General features: G+C 47.5%; 1 protein-coding gene across 2 annotated transcripts in view; it reads left to right on the forward strand.

The window, feature by feature from the left end:
* NRP2 (neuropilin 2) overlaps positions 1 to 16,882 on the forward strand; it is a 119,652-nt gene that overhangs the window by 1,993 nt on the left and 100,777 nt on the right. For both annotated transcript variants that reach the window (XM_052653887.1, XM_052653895.1), the window contains exon 2: positions 12,879 to 13,056. In XM_052653887.1, the coding sequence (XP_052509847.1) occupies positions 12,879 to 13,056 (178 nt within the window). The remainder of the gene's footprint in view (positions 1 to 12,878; positions 13,057 to 16,882) is intronic.

Raw genomic sequence — 16,882 nt, forward strand, 5'->3', positions numbered from 1 at the left:
GCTTCCAGTTCCCTGTTCTCTTAATTCTAAATTCCCAGCTTGAGGCGAAATTAAATTACCTCCCACAGACCTGAAAGCGGCATAAATTATGGATGTTTGTGTGATTCGCTGTGTGTGTGTGTGTGTGTGTGTGTGTGTCCGCGTGCGCGCGCGGCGAGGATGCCCACGGTATATTATGTATTCAGGCACGGACTCCTGTAGGCCCGGGTGCGCGAGTGCGCGCACACTGGCGTACACATCGACACTCGCGCACACACACACACACACACACACACACACAACTTCAGGTTCTGTGTGCTGTGCGGAGTGGGAGGGGTCGTAAAGACTCAGGGGCCATCTCGTACCCCAGATGTTCTCACATCTGTCCCCGAGCGCTGCGCGGAGTGTGTACGTGTGTGCTCGACACCCGCTCAAACCCACTCCGGCTCTGCCACCTGCCTCCCGCGCTCTCCGCAGAGCCCCCTCCCACCCCAGCCCCGGGCCGCGCTGCGTCACTTCTAGAGAAGCCCACAGGCGGGAGCGCGGGCCGGTCACCCTCTCTGAGGCCTCAGGCAGCCTCGGACCCAGGGTGGGACCTCCCTACGGGACACGGAGCTGGGACCCGCCCGGGGTGGATATTCTCCAGCCCCCGGAAAAGGCGATCGCGAACCGCGGGCTGCTAGGGCTTTTGGTCGGAATAGCCGACTGGCACCGGGGGAGCTGGCAGCGAGTAGCAAAGGGCGAGGCCGAGCTAGACCTCTGACTCACCCGGTGCGCGCCGGCCGAGAGGGGGCCGGGCCCAGCCTGCAGCGACGGTTGAAACCCACTCCGACGAGTTGGGTTGGGGTGGGGTGGGGGGGAAGGGCGGAAGGAGCAAGCGAGGGAGCCATTGAGCAAATAACCTCTTGGCCACGGCGCGTGGCTTCTCGCACTGGCTGGCGGCTGGGAGCTGAGTGGGCGTCGCGCACTAGGCTGCCCCAGTCCTTGCCACGCCGGCCGCCTTGCCGGATCACAGCGCCGCTGCCCTCCTACCCCTGCTAGGGGATTCGGGGGACGCTCCGAAGGCCCTGCGGGGAGCGCCCCCTCCTGCACTCCACTCTGCGATGCAGTTCCCGCGCCGCCCCAAAAAAGCCGGCTCAGAGGGGTTGGGGGCCCGAGCGCTGGCGGAGCTGGTGGAGGAAAGCCGGGGTGGGATTGGGACCTGAGGTTGGAGGCAGAAGGGAGGCAGTTTGAGCCGCGGGAATGCGCACAACTTTAGTAGCGCTGCGCGCCGGGCGCCCGCCAGTGCGCGCGAACAGGTGAAGAGCACGCGGCGCGCGGGCATTCCACGTGGTGGGGACGTGGGGGGCCCCCCGGCCGGCCCTCCCCACCCCCACCCGCGCTGTCTCTAACGCCGCATCGATTTGTTTGGGCTACGCAGCAGAAACAGAGCCGAGCGATCCATAAACATTCTATTAGGCAAAAATATTCCCAGAGAAAGCAAAACAGAAGCTCCAGCCGGGTTAAGTGGGCCGCCTCCAACTCCTCTAGCTTTGTCCCCTCCTCCTCCACACTAAGGACACCCCCAGGGAGAAGCCTGCGGCATTTCCTCAGCACTGCCCATTGCCAGAAAGTTAAGTCTCCGCTGCGGTCTTCGGCCTGGGAGAATCCTCTGCAGTCGCCGGCGAGTTCCGCCTCCCCTCCGCCGCCGCCTCGCTCTTTGCTTTTCCACTGGAGAAAAAGAAATATTCACGGCCAAGGCTCCATTTTCACTGATTGATTTCTTTTTAATATCAACAGAAGTTAATGGAGGCGAGGCGAGCTGTGATTAACTGGCTGCCCCCGCCCTTCGCCTGGGGCTAGCGCACCGCGGTTTTTCCCACCAGGTCCCACCCGGGCGCCCAGCGAGGGTGGGGGGCATCCGCGGAGCTAAAGTCCCGGCGGCTGGGTGGGGGGCATCTGCCGAGCTGAGGTCCAGGGCTGCCGGGGTCGGCGCTGGTGGAAGGAACCGCACGCCCCTCCGGGGACCATGGGGTTATGGAGATGGTAATCAGGTTTCCCAGCCAAGCTTGGGGGATCCAGCCCCACCGTATCACCGCTTCTGCGGCTCCGGCTGAATTTCTCTGTAAGAGGAAGGAGATCCGAGCTCGGGTTGATTGGCCGGTGCTCACCGCTCGCCTCCCTCCCACCACCTCCCCTCCTTTCGGTTTCAGACAGCGAGGAGAGCCCCCTGGCGCTGGCCATTCACGGTCAGCGCCTGGCCACGAAACTCCCCTTTGCTAGACTTAATCTCGTGGTCTGCGGGGAACTGGGTTTTGCTCAGGAAATCATCAACCCCTGACAATGGGCTCGTTCTATGATGGTAACTCCCAGCCCTGACGTTTCCCAGCCCACGGGTCTCACCGCTTGGGGCCAAAAGAACCCGGACCCTGTAACCATCAACCGCCCCCCCCCCCAAAAAAAAACCTCACCCCCACCCCCGCCTCCTACCCCTACCAGCCCCTTGCCTGGAGAGCTTTGATCTGTGGTTGAGTTTTAACACCATTGCCATGGTCCCTGGCAGAAGCGGTCAATTCAGCCTTCCATCTGGAGAGGATGATCAGATAAGAGGTGTAAATTGACTGTGGGAGACAGGAATCCTGAAAGAGGCAACCACGGTCTCGGCTCCGGAGGAGAGGAGTCTGAAGAGGGTTTTCATTTTTGTCTTCTGCTGTCTCCCTACGTTGCCGGATGACTGTGGGCAGGCATAAACATTTGCAAGTAGAACTATAAACTCTTGGATTTGGCACAGACGGCCTGCTCTAGACTTTGAGGGACTAGGCTCTTGCTGGCTTTCAGTGAGTAACAACTCCACTTTACCCCATAAACAGCCACTGGAGGTAGGGAAGCTAGTGCTAGTTGCCAGCAGAGTGCAAAACTGTGGAAAACAGTGCAAAACAGTGGAAAGAGAAACGATCCCCACGCGGGTTCCAGGGCAAGCCCCTTCTTGTCCAAGTTGTGCTTGGTACAATTAATCGTGACTGCCCAGGCAGCCCCGCAGGTCTGGGCTTTTATATCATGCTGAGGAGACCTCAGATTAAGCCACAGAGCACCCAGTTGGCAAAATGAAATGTTGGAAGGCTGCAGTGACTAGAACCCTGGGCTATCCAGACAGGACTCCTGCTGTCTACCAAATGGCTCGCATCTCCTACTGGATAGATCACGTTCTGCACCTGAAAGGCCAGTTCCTGCCTTCACAGTGTAGAGGAGACTTGGAGTTCAAATGCCAATTCATAAGCAATGAGGCATGAAAGCGAATGACAGCTGAGGAGAGGCCCGTGGGGAGTCAGTTGGGAGAGACACTAGGGGCTGCATGGCCCTGAGGATCCTGCCTGGTAGTCGTCATTTCCCTCAATGCTTATTAAAGCAGTCACGAGAATGAGCTGTTTTTGGGTAACCCAAGTGTGAGACACTTCTGAGCTGACAGAAGTCAGAACCAGGTTCATTGGTAAAGGGTTTTCAGAATATACTCCCCAAAAGTCCTGTCGGGAAAGACTTTAGGAAAGTAGAGACAAGACTTTCTTTTTTTCAAAAATGGAGCAGAAGCATAATACCTTTTTAATTTCTTGCACTGACGAGAAAAGACTTGAAAAGTGATGTCTGGGCAGTAGTTTATAGTATCATTAACATATTTGAGGTATTTTATCATCTGACCATCACTTGCCACTGGATAATCTTTGAGACACTCTCCTTGTGTGTCATACTTGTGTTTGATCCCTAAAAGTTTTTGTATGATTCCTTCCAAGTAAGGCATTAACTTCTTTTTTTTTTTTTAATTAGCTCATTCCTGGAAGGTATTGTGAATGTTTGTCCTGGAGAACCTACAGCCTTTTCCAAAGCTTTAGCTGCCTTTATGAGAAACAATTGAAGGGCTTAATGGGCTCATTACCTAATAGGAATCAGTAGGGTTGGATTCCAGGACACAGTGGCCTTGTAGTGTGGCTGGCCCTCCAGGAGAGAGCATCTTCTAAAGGTTTAGGAAGCTGTCAAGTTTAGATAAGGCTGAGCTCCGATCCTATGGGACCTTGGTTGTATTAATAAGGAGAAATTAATTTTTAACCACTGGGAACATTGCCAAATTATGTGACCTTTGGCAGACCAGCTGTGCTATAAAAATAAATCCCCCATCTCTGAAAATGCTGCTCCTCTCCAGTAGAACAATAACAACCATGGCATTTAGGATGGAGAAGACTGGGGTTGAGGAGACAGGAGAGAAATGGAAACTGCTAGGGAAAAAAAAAACCCTCTGATATTGTGACACATACTTTCAGACTTGAGTGATCTACTCACACCCCCGCCACACCCTCCCCCCCAAACACACACCCTGGTTTCCAGGAAGCAGGAAAGAGGGCCAGGATGACAAGGAACAGAGTGCCTGTGTGTTGGGAGTGAAGAAGGTGTTAAGTGCCTCCAGCCCACTCACACCCCAGCCTCAAACACATCTCTCATTGTTCACACACAGATTCCTGGCACTGGGAGAGAAAAAGGAGTTTTCAAACAGGCAAAACATTTGTCTGTCTCTAAATGCTATTGAATAAGTTTGTCACTGAAAGGTTCGGGGAGGCCTTCATCAGCCGTCCTAGCTTCTGAAGCGTTAGAGCCAGACCTGTCAGTCACCTGATGGCTCAGTGATCCTGAATCCCTAATTTCTCTCTCCCTCAGTGTCTCCATCTGTAAGTGTGTTTGATCCTAATAGCTGACTGATTTCTAGGGTGTTGGGCTATTTCAGATTACATAGAGTACTGTTGAGTACATATTAAGCTGCCTGTTCGGAAGTCATTTAATCTTCAAAACAGCTTCAGTAGGGTTAATAGTATCTAGTGATCATAGAAAGACAGAAAGCACACTAACACCCTTGTGGTAAGTTTATGTTACTTTTATGAGTTTGTTCTTTTTTAAAAAAATCAGTAAATAATTACTTATTCTCAGCTCTTACCCCACTAGACCTTTGTCTGGTTTTATAAGCGTCAGATTAATCTCTTGGCACCCTGTTCTTCAGAGATGCATGTTCTCTGCTGGATTCTCATCTTAGATTTACATCAGTTCTTTATACTTTTTTTTTCGCCTTGGTTTTCTACTTTCAGAGTTCTCACCTCTACTGATTTTTTAAATCTCTCTCCTTTCCTTTCCTCCTCTTCCATCCTTCATCCCTGAAAGTGTGCTCAGCAGGAACCACCGCATGGAAGGGGCTCCCCAAATGTGTAATAACTTCTACTCTGGCAGAAAGGCCCCTCAGCAGCTGAACTCAAAAAAGTCGTCATAAAGACAAAATAGCTTTTACCCAGCAAGACCCTTAATAATCCCATTTCCCTCTGGGTCTTCATAAAAGAGTCATGATCTAATCCAGAAAAAAAAAAAAAAAAAGGATCTGGGTGGGAATAACAAAAGGAAAGCATGCCTTGGATGGGGCTGCTGGCCAGTCTAATGCACATAGCCAGTGATACCCTATTCACCGCCTCTCAAGATCCTGTGATAGTCAGGGATCTGGGTTCTGGCCAGTCTTTCAGTGAAGAAGATAAAGGGAATTGCAAATGACTGGACCAAGCGGCAAAAATAATTTATTTTGATAAAGGGGAAAAATAAAACAGATGTGCCTAAAAGGCATATTGGGGGCCAGGGAAAGGGAGCTGATGGGGGAGGATGGGTAGAAAGGAGTGAACTGAAACCCAGCAAGAGTTTAGGGATAAAGTAGGACTTTGAAGCTTCTTGGTGCTACTGAAAACAAGTATCTAGAACTTCCCCTTGGGAGGATGGCAGGATGGAATGAGGGGGTAAGAAAGCCCTCAGATAAAATTAATTTTACCATTATTAGAATTAAAGCGTAATTTCCTTTGAACTTCATCATCATTATCTGAGGTTACTGTGTCCTATGAGTTCACACTAGCTCTACCTTGATCTATGACTAGGTATTATTATCCCAGACAAGTCCTACTCCTGGTTCACCAATAAAAAATATTTGCATTTAATAGCAGCTGTGAGTTGGGAAGGAAGGGTGGAGGCTGGACATGCAGAATACTTTGTGATAGGGCTTTCTTAGAATTTGTAATACCTACTGATACTTAGGGTATTACCCTGCTGATGCAGCGTGCATGGGTGGTCAGTCGTGTCTGACTCTTTGCTTCCCCATGGACTGTAGCCTGCCAGACTCCTCTGTCCGTGGGATTTTCTAGGCAAGAATACTGGATTGAGTTGTCATTTCCTTCTCCAGGGAATCTTCCTGACCCAGGGACTGAACCCACATCTCCTGCATTGGCAAGTGGATTCTTTACCACTGAACCACCTGATGTTACCTAGTCAATTATTAACTCATTAATTCATCAAGCCTCATTGAGTGTGATCTTTGGCAAAGACTCTGGGTTTGATGCCGTAAGGTTTGCCAAAGATGAGCAGGTGGTCCAGCAGCATGGATAAGATTCTCTCACACTTTAGAAGATGCTAAAGAGCTTCAGCCTCAGAAGTTGGAAGAGGTTACTCCTGGGAGATCAGGGAGGGTGGAGGTGGCACGTGAGCCTGGATCGGGAGTTTAGATGGGTTTAGAGCTGGGAAAAGCATAGGAGGGGAAGGGCAAAAGGGAGCAGAGAAGGAACACTGAGTGTTTGGGGAACACTAAGAAATGGCCATTTAGACAGTATGGAAGCAAATAGTTGCAAATAAGTTTGGAAATAATAGCTTGGGCCAAATGCAAGGTCCAAATTGCTGGGCCAAGGGGTTTGGATTTCATTTACTAACCAATGGGGAGCCATGAATGTTTTAACAGAAGCCTTCTGTTAATCAAAATTAATGAAAACAATCATATTACCTTTTGGAGAGACCCTAAAATTATTCTTCTTCTATTTCCTTCCCCAAATGTCTGTTGAAATGGTCAGGAATTGTAATCCCAGATCTCTCATCAATGGCATCAAAATTGCATTTGCAATGAGGGCTGGGAAAGAGTGGACATAAATATCAACTAATAATATTATATTGGCTGCCCTATTGGAATTGCATTTGTTTATGATATAAGATGACAAATAACAAGGTTACCACAGGTGGCATGATTCGAGGTCAGGGGAGGTAATCACATCAAACTTACATTTTAACGATTAAATGAAGGTTCATTTTTAGCATCCAGATTGAGGAGAGACGTTCCAAAGGCCCTGTTTCCAGACCCAATTTCCAGTTCTGTCCTTGGTGAATTCATCAGAGGTGTTTCAGAAGAGGAAGTTTGCCTCATTCCTCACTCCTCCTTCCATGCTCAAGTGCTGCCTTCCTTTCCCACTCTCCCGTTCCCTCCTTCCTGCCCTGCCAGACAGTTCTTTTATTCAGATTTTGAACTTTCTCATTGCAGAAGTTCACAAGAATTTTCATTTGCTGTGCCTTCAGGAGTGGATCACTCACTGCCACCCAGCTCCATAAATTGAATAGATTGCGTCCCTTCCCAGTTGCCTTAGGAAGTGGTCAAACAGCCGCATTCCTGGGCTGATGGATTGGCTCATTTCTTCCAAGCTTAAGCCAAGATACAGATTTTTATGAGACTGTCTTGTGACAGGCTGAAGTCGCTTTGAATAAAACAAAATCCAGCCTCAGCCCACAGAGATCTCTTTAAAAGAAGCTTATTCAAGGTTAGTGAGCAAAATTTGGTTCAAACCCTGAGCACAGGACTTAGAAGATCTGTGTGAGAGATTGGAAAAAACTCCTCCTCTGTTTTCTTTTCATGCATCATTGTTGAGAAGCTCACACACAGAACTGTGTATGCCTTATATTTATAAATATACAGCCACAGACTCAGTTAAGAAAAGAAACTCACGTCAGTAGAGCTAATGTGATTGAAAGAGACATTTAAACTCTCCATAATGCAAGACAGATGCATTCACTGAAGAATCCTAGAGTTTTGTTTCAGGCTTACCAAGCAGATGAAATAAAATCAACACCTTGCATAAATACCTTGTTGTCTAGGAGGGTAGAGAATCTTTTTAATTAGAGTTTCGTCTGTGGGTTATAGGATTTTCCCCTTCCACAGTTATACAGGCTATGAAATTTAGAACTGGAACTGACCTGTAGCACCACTCCCCTCATTATAGATGGGAAAATAAAGGCTCAGAATGGTTTACTAACTATCCAAGGTCACACAGCTTTCCAATGGTGAGATCATACTTGCATACAAGGCTCCTGACTAGTTAACAAAGTGACAGCCTTCTCTCTTTTGAAGTCGTAGAAAGGGCTTCTTCTTTTCTTTCCTACTAATAAATAAAAACAATGCTATGGTCATAGGATGAGACTGTGCTGTGAATGTGTTATTTGGGGATGAAATTAGACTGTTTTTCTCCATCAGGTGCCCTCAGGTATATATAGAGGGTCTTCTAATCCTTGTACTTGTTCTCTTTTCTGTGGCATTTGAAAGTAACAAAGGAACTGAGATCTAATGGGTTTCAAACCCAGTTCCAGAAAGCCCTGAAGTCCTTATGGAGAAGCTCCGTCAGAAAGGCAGGGAGGGGCTTCAAGGCAGGCATACTGCACTGATTCTGCTACCCTCTGTGCCCACACCCAAGAAGAGCTGCACTTTTAGTGGCTTTGCGCTTTGGAGTTCTGGGTCCAGTTTTGATCGAGGGTAAAACAAACACTTCCAAAAAGAACTTTGAAAACGACACACTTAATTCCAACCACTCATGGAATTACAGTTGAGGAAACTGAGACACAGGAAGGTTACAGGGAGTTAAGAATCCAGGTGCTTGCATCCCCTCTTTTGCTAATGCCAGCCCCGCCCCCTCCTGGTAGTCTGGTCCCCTTACCCCAGGCCCACCTTTGACAGCAACCTGATGCTCCAGTCCTGTATCCAGCCAGCCTAAGTTCCCTGTTTTTGATAAGGACTTTTACCTTCAGTTCAGTTACACCGAGTGATCTGATTGTTCTGTGCAGAACAGCCCGAGGTTTGTAGCTGGTGTCACCTGGCCATCGTGAAGTAAACCACCGTAATCCAATTATTTTCAAGTTCTGGCCATACAGTGTTCCTTTAAAAGCAACTCCAGCTGAATTTCCTTAGGAGGCAGACCAGATTTTTTTTAAAGATCTGCTACTTCTTTTTAATAAATACTTCCTAAAAATTGTATTACTAAGGAATCAGTGCTTTGTCTTAAATTGGGTCCTATAGGAGGGTGAGTTCCTTTTCAAACTGGCAGAGTGCCATAGAATTGTAAGTGGACGGGTCCAGAGTCCCTTTACCTGATCCAGAAACAGGTACCCGTAGGCAGCATCAGATGGTACTTAGCTCACCAGCAAACAAGTCTCTTCAGTCGTGTCTGACTCTTTGCGACCCTGTGGACTGGAGGAGCCTGCCAGGCACCTCTGTCCCTGGAATTCTCCAGACAAGAATACTGGAGTGGGTTACCATGCTCTCCTCCAGGGGATCTTCCCAGCCCAGGGATCGAACCCCTCATCTCTTATGTCTCCTGCATTGACAGGTGGGTTTTTTACCACTAGTGCCACCTGGCAAGCCTCAAACAAAAGCGCATGAGAAAAACAAACAAGGAAACAGAAAGATACGAAGGTCAGAAATAATCTGACCTTTTATATGTCAAATTAAAACACCTAAGTATTCATTATGGGGGTAAATCAAACCTTTGTGACTTTAGAACTTAGTAGTCCCTTGATTTTAATCATGTCTAGAGGTGTCACTTGAATCCTTTCATCCACGATCCAAAGACCTCCGAGGTCTTTATCTGACCTGACCTGGCCCATCCCTTAGACTTCCCTCTCAGATGTAGGAGAAAACCTGCTCTGAACGGTCCAGGCTTGGGTTCGCCTGCTTCTCTTTGGGAATGAATTTGCCCCAGGTGTAAGGTATTCACCAAATACAGAAAGAAGTCACTTGTCAACTTGCCAGACAGGCAAGTAGCTAAAATTCAATGGGGTCAACCTTGCCTCTCTGTGTGGAGATTGGCCTAAAGGCGTTTGCCCTTGAGTTCAACTCCCTCTTGGCTGGGCTGGACTCCTCTGAAACACATAGAGAACATTTATGCTGTTCCTTTTGGCACATGACACAGACCTCCTGAGCCCTGGGTGGTGCAGCTCTTCGGAAGAAAGTCTAGCTCATTTCTCTTGGAGGCGTGTTTCTATTTCAGACAGACCCTTCTGTTCAGAAGGGTCCCCAAACCTGGAAATGAAAGATCAGTTATCAAGAGGAGGTGGAGAAGGATTAAGTGTGTTTTCTTTACAGTTTTTACTGATGATAGATTTCAAGAATTCAGATCTCTCCAAGAAAAATAGAGACGGAGATTCTAGTATTTATCTTGGTGGATATATGTCTGTGCAAATGATGTGTGATACTTTATGAGAGGGTGTGAATGTGTGTATAGGACTGAAGTGTGAATTTCTAATAATTATGTGTCCCGGATGTGTGTTCAATATCTATGTGTATGTGCGTGTGTTTCTGAGTGCCATCCAAACAAGAATGTGAGTTTATAAATGTTTGGATATTGAAAAGGTTAACTCCATGCAAACAAAGCAGATGTTTTAATGAGTTCTTAAACATTTTAATAAATGCCTTGGTGTTCTTCAGATAAAGAAAGGACAAAAGAAATGAGTTACTCCTATATCCTCTGGTTAAGTGAGTTTTAACAGCAGAAAATGTAGACTGTCCACTATGGGATATATATAGCTTAATTTTTTTTAAAGTGAGAAATGATTACTCCTGATGTGAGTGAGAAACGAACCCTTCTTATGAAGAAGTTTCCTGTCTTTATTGCTGATTATGTGTGCCTTGTCTTAGTACTAAAAGCTTAAACTTGGGAGGCAGGGAGTTGAGGAAGAAAAATTCCTCTTTCAGGAATAATGGGAGGGGAGGGAACAGGGAAGGGATGCTGAAAGGAGGGAGGGAGTTTGTATGACCAAACAAGAGCTCAGCTCAGATGCCCTGTGATGAGTTCTGCGTTAACAGGTGTGGTTTGGGGTGAGCCAGGAGCAGGGCTGTAGTTTCAGCACAACAGCTGGCAGAGGAGCTGCACCCAGTAGAAAATTTCCTCTCCTGCCAGTTTAGTCCAGGCAGCTGGTGATCTAAATCCGGACAGCTCCACTTCCTCAGAGGGCCACTTTCAGCCCTATTTCCCACCCATGAGCAAAGACCAGCGGGCCACAGTTTGACCTTGTTGGGAGATGCTGGGTGCCCAGCATGGCTGAGTGGTGTGGACCCCTGGAAAGCCTGCAAGATTGGCTGCAGGGGGGACGAGTGGCACCCAGCTCCACCACTGGCCTCGTCTCCGTCTGGGCGGGGAGGGCTGGGCCCATTGTCCTGCTGGCCTGGGGAGGGCGCGGGGTCATTAGCTAGAGGATGATGTGGTCTCTGCTAACCAGAGGAAATGGCCTGCTTTTGTTTTCCACCCGGTAGGAAATGGAACCTGAATCCATTAGATTCTGGGCAGCTCGATTGCGGCACAGTTTGAGCTTGAGGCGTGATGCCTAAAAGGCTACTTGCATGGATTTGTGTGTCCCAACCACCATTGTGCGGCATGCCCATCTTTTATGCATTTAAAGCCTGTCAGGCTGGTAATCTAAAGCAGAGGTCTGGAAGACAGTAATACCAACCGACACGGGGAAGAGGAGAGTGCACCTGTAGAGTTAAAAAATGCATGACCCTTTCCTCAAAGAGGGAACACAGGAGAAAGCCCCCATCCTGTCGGGTAGCTGCTGAGCCGGAATGCATAATTGACGGGCCCGTGCTGCTCCATGCAGATGGCGATATTAAATCGTGATTGATGCTAAGAGAGACACACATCTTAGGAAGGTCTCCGGGAGGCTTCTGAATATTTCTAGGTCTCTTGTGCCTTCCAGTCTTCTGTTCTACTGTGGGATTAAGCACCCCTCTTTCTCATTTCCCAAGAACCCCTCCTGGGGATGACAGAACTTCACTCCCAAATATAAGATGCATCAAATGTCACCACCCACCTTTTCTGCCTTTGAAGATTGCCCGCTTCCCTCCTGGCCCCCACAAAGCTGTTTACCTCCAGCCGGGCACTGCTGGCAGGGGGAGGTTGGCAGTTACTCCCCTGCAGCTGCCTCTCCAATGGCTGGTCACCCCTGGACAAAGCAGCAGCACACTCTGCTGGTGGTGACCAGGCAGGAAGGACAGTGGATAGAAAGCTCAGAGAAAACACAGGCGTCCACTCAGCACAAAGCACCTTTGTCGAAACTGAGATCAGAGCCAGTGGATTCCCTAACGCAGATTTTTCCACTCGGTGTGTAATGAAATAATAAATCAAATTTGTGGTGCATGTGGAATTAAGTGTTTGGGGGTTTGGCTTTTAAAAAAAAAAAAAATGCTGAAATCACCCTCCAGGGCCTATTCTGGCCCAAAACTGAATATGCTTTCCTCCGTATCACAAGTAATTGTTACCAGGCTCACTTGTGGGTCGGCACCACAAAACCACTATTGTCGGTTCCCGGAGTCTTTACTTCTGGCTGCTGGGCTGGGCTGGGCTAGGCTGGGCTAGGAGAAACCATCAAATTACATAAAGGATTTATGAGATAAAGATAGAGATGCAAGGTTTGAAGGAGAAGAAGATGAGCCACGCAGGAGAGACGGGAACAGGAAGGGAGTCGTGTTAAGTTTACAGTTATTTGTTTTTTGTTTTTTTAAATATCAGCCCATGTAATTGGAAATATTTATGACTTCTGGAATATTTTCATATTGGAGAGAGTGTGTGTGTTGTATGTGTGTGTGGCTGGGTGAGCTGGGGGGAGAATGAGCTGAAATAATCTCTTCCACTGAATGAGTAAGTAGGTTAGTCTTTTGGACTGCCATAAAAGGTCTGTAAAGCAGTGTTAATCAGCCACTGGTAGAGAAGAGAAACAAGGAGAGGAACAAAACAGACTGTAATGTATTTGAAGTTCTTGTCTGCCTTCTCTTCCAGACCAACCCTGTGGAGGTCGTTTGAATTCCAAAGACGCTGGCTACATCACCTCCCCAGGTTACCCCCAGGATTATCCATCCCACCAGAACTGCGAGTGGATTGTTTATGCCCCCGAACCCAACCAGAAGATTGTCCTCAACTTCAACCCTCACTTCGAAATTGAGAAGCATGACTGCAAGTAAGCGCCGCCCTGTGCCCTGTACCTCCATGAGACACACCCTCCCATCCCCCTCCCCAGGTTCCTGCCATACCCGCCACCTCATGGCAGCACCCCCTGGCCCCAGGACCTGCAGAACAGTGGTATATCCTGGCCCCAGAAAGGAACCTCAAGAGGTTTATTTCTTTCAGGAGAAATCAAAGCCTAGTTGATCCCATAGAATGGAGGTAGGAGACTTACTGAGTGAAGAGTATAAAGAATACACCCTAAAGTCAAAGGCTTGCAGAGGAGGAGAATTCCACGTGGGAGCAGGGGGTGGACTACCTCATGCCAGCTCTTGACCTTAGGAGTGACTTTCCCCTCAGCACACACTGAGTGTGCGCTCCGTCGTGTATGACTCTTTGCAAGGCCCACCAGGCTCCTCTGTTCATGGGATTTCCCAGGCAAGAAAACAGGAATAGGTTGCCATTTCCTTCTCCAGGGGATCTTCCTGACCCAGGGATTGAACCCACGTCTTCTGCATCCCCCTGGAGATCTCCCTGTTTCTACTGTTGTTCCCACATGAAGGAACCCCAGCAGCTTCCTTAATAAAACAGTAGCCAGATCCTCAAGTGGAGACTTCCTCTGCATCCAGTCATGGAGAGTCAGGCCGTTGTTTTATGAAGCAGCAGCTGGTCCTTATAGAAAGAGTTAAAAATCTAAACCTATACTGGTAGGCCTGAGATGCACCTTGATTCTCAGAATTTGTGCTATACAGGTTAGAAGCTGGTGTTCTGGATTCATTTGACAAACACTCCTCTTATTTCTTTGTAACTATCAATCCATTCAGTTCTCACAAGGGCCCTGAGAAGTTGGTATCATTATCATTATGACTTCCATTTTGCAGATTAGAAAACCAAAGCCCTGAGAAATTAAGTTAAGTCACCCGCGGCACCCACTCAGCTGGGCTCACAGCCTTGGTTCTACCATTTTAAAAGTGTGTGATTTTAGGAGACAGCAAGCAGACAGTGACGTCTATGAGTGGTTTAGAAATGCCATCTTCCTAGCCTCTTCTAGGGAATCCGTCACTTCTCCCATCTAGCCTTTCCATGTGAGCATCAAAGGGAATTTCTTTTTTTTTTTTTTTAATTGAAGGATAACTGCTTTTTTTTAATTGAAGGATAACTAACTGTGTTAGTTCCTACCAAACACCTGCATGAATCAGCCGTAGGTTTACCCATGTCCCCTCCCACTTGAACCTCCCTCTTACCTCCCTCCTCAACCCACCCCTCTAGTTATTACTGAGCCCCGGTTTCAGTTCCCTGAGTCATACAGCAAATTCATCAAAGGGAATTTATTTTCACAAAGTTTCAAAGTTTTGTAATCTCTATCTCTTTATTGCTTTGGTCACAGGAAGGAAATGGTAACCCACTCCAGCGTTCTTGCCTGGAGGATCCCATTGACAGAGGAGCCTGGTGGGCTACAGTTCATGGGATCGCAAGAGTCAGACACAACTTAGCACTATCTTTTTTTCTATGGATATGTGTAGCTACAGAAGCTTACATAATAAGATGTTCTACTTTCCATCAACTATTGAAATATAAAATATTTTATTGCATTGGGAACTTCCTAGTTATACCCACATATAAATTCCTACTGTGAACCAGTCTACATTTTCTATAAATTTTATAGCAGTAATCCCTCTAGTTTCCTATCAGGTAAAAATATATAAAACCCCATTCAGAGTGGTATTCCCTTTTCAGTATATATGCCTATGATAAAAATCCTATATAGAATAAAAATCTTGGATGATTTCAAGAAAAAAGGCAAAAAAAAAAAAAAAAAAAAAAAGAATTGCTATGTTAACATCAAGGTCCCTATTAGTTAAAGTGAGGTAGGGAGCAACATTGTATTATAATGTGAAAGAGTGTGAACGCTCTTTGTTTTGTCTAGTGGGCTCCACCTTAAAGTCTTTCTTCACTGAAACAAAAATGAGAGTTTTCTCTGTAGGACAGAATGTGCCAACAATCATTTGTTGTTGTTAAGCTGCTAAGTCATGTCTGACTCTTTGCAACCCCATGGACTGTAAGCCCACCAGGCTCCTTTGTTCTTGGGGTTATCCTGGCACAAATACTGGAGGTGGCTTACCATTTCCTTCTCCAGGGGATCTTCCTGACCCAAGGATTGAACCTGCATTGCAAGTGAATTCTTTACCACTGAGCCCCCAGGGAAGCCCGCCTACGATCATGTCTTGCTCTAAATGAGTGCCTAGAACTTGCCATGGCTCTGATGAGTTTTCAGTGGCCCTTTATGATTAATAAGTAGTCTGAGCATTCCTTGTGACCAAGGCACTGTGAATACTGATGAACTGACAGAGGACACAGCTAACAGGAGGTATACCAAGGACAGGCCTCAGTCTGGGCCCTCACTTCCTTGTGGAGGAGACAAGGCTACTCTATAACCAGAGCTAGATTGGGAGAGTCAGTGAGTCAGTGTCATTGTTATCATCCTAGGACGTCTTTGCACCTTCATAACAGTTCTTTCCTAACAAGAGATAGTCTTTGTTGAAAACCGGAGGGTTTCCCAGATGGACGCCTCATGTGATAAAGAGTCATAAGATGGAGTTCTAATCCCAGATCCACTCTTGACTCAGTGGATGACACCGGGGAACTTACTGGTTCCTCTTTGCCCAAGTTAAATGCACAGCCTGTGTATATTTGCACAGTGTCTCAGGGCTGCCAATTCCCTGCCAGTGAATGTTACCAAAAATTTCTGTTAGAAGAGCTTCTTTCTAAGGTATAAAGCTTCCAGTGCCTCTGGCTGGGATCCAGAAGGTTGGCACAAACTGAAGCATGCTGTACTCAGAGCTTGGGTCTGAGCTCAGAGAAATTTGACTAAGCACCTCTCTCAGATGAGGGCCAAAATCTGTTATGCTTATGCCAGCAAATCTCCCAGGGAAATTGCAGCGAGGTCATCTCATATATATTCATAGTGGCAGAGAGAGAAACCAGACTTTTGAAGGGAAAACTCAGGAGCTGGTGAGCATGACTTAAAACACATTGGAAGCACGGAAAGCCAGGGAAACATGCTCCTGCCCTGTCTGGGGCTGTGGGGTACCATTTCCCCTCAGGACTCAGCCCCAGGGATGGGGCGAGCACAAGGTCTCTGAAGCCACTGGTGGCAGAGGATCCAAGATGGTGTCTCTGACTGGAGCTGGAGTAGGGGAAGCAGGCAAGTTACAGGTTATTCTGAAGCTTCTGGTGCTTATCATCCATACCAAGTAGCTTCCTGTTCTTCTCCCCACTCCTCCACTCCTTGCTTTCAGCTTGAACCAAAAAGTTCACGGAGGTCAGAAAAAGATCTTTCTAGTCTCTTTGCCCCAGTGCCAAAGTGTCAGCAAAACTCTGTTGGGGTCTTGCTGCTTCATCTGGTGCTTCTCTCTCTCACTCCCTCCCCTGCTTTCTAACTGGATTTGGTTCTCAAGATCCTTTTGTTGTCGTTGTTCAGTTGCTCGGTTATGTCTGACTCTTTGCGACCCCATGGGCTGCAGCACGCCAGGCTTCCCTGCCCTTCACTATCTCCCTGAGTTTGCTCAAACTCATGTCCATCGAGTCAGTGATGCCATTCAACCATCTCATCCTCTGTCACCCCCTCCTCCTCCCACGTTCAATCTTTCGTAGCATCAGGGTCTTTTCCAGTGAGTTGGCTCTTCACATCAGGTAGCCAAAGTATTGGAGCTTCAGCTTCAGCATCAGTCCTTCCAATGAATATCAGGGTTCTTAGGGTGAATACTCACCAAGAGAAAACTTCCCAAAGATCTTCTGAGAAGAGCATAGAGCGGCAATCAGTTCATTTCAGTTCAGTCGCT

The sequence above is a fragment of the Budorcas taxicolor genome, chromosome 2 (assembly GCF_023091745.1).
Source record: "Budorcas taxicolor isolate Tak-1 chromosome 2, Takin1.1, whole genome shotgun sequence".
Lineage (NCBI taxonomy): Eukaryota > Metazoa > Chordata > Mammalia > Artiodactyla > Bovidae > Budorcas > Budorcas taxicolor.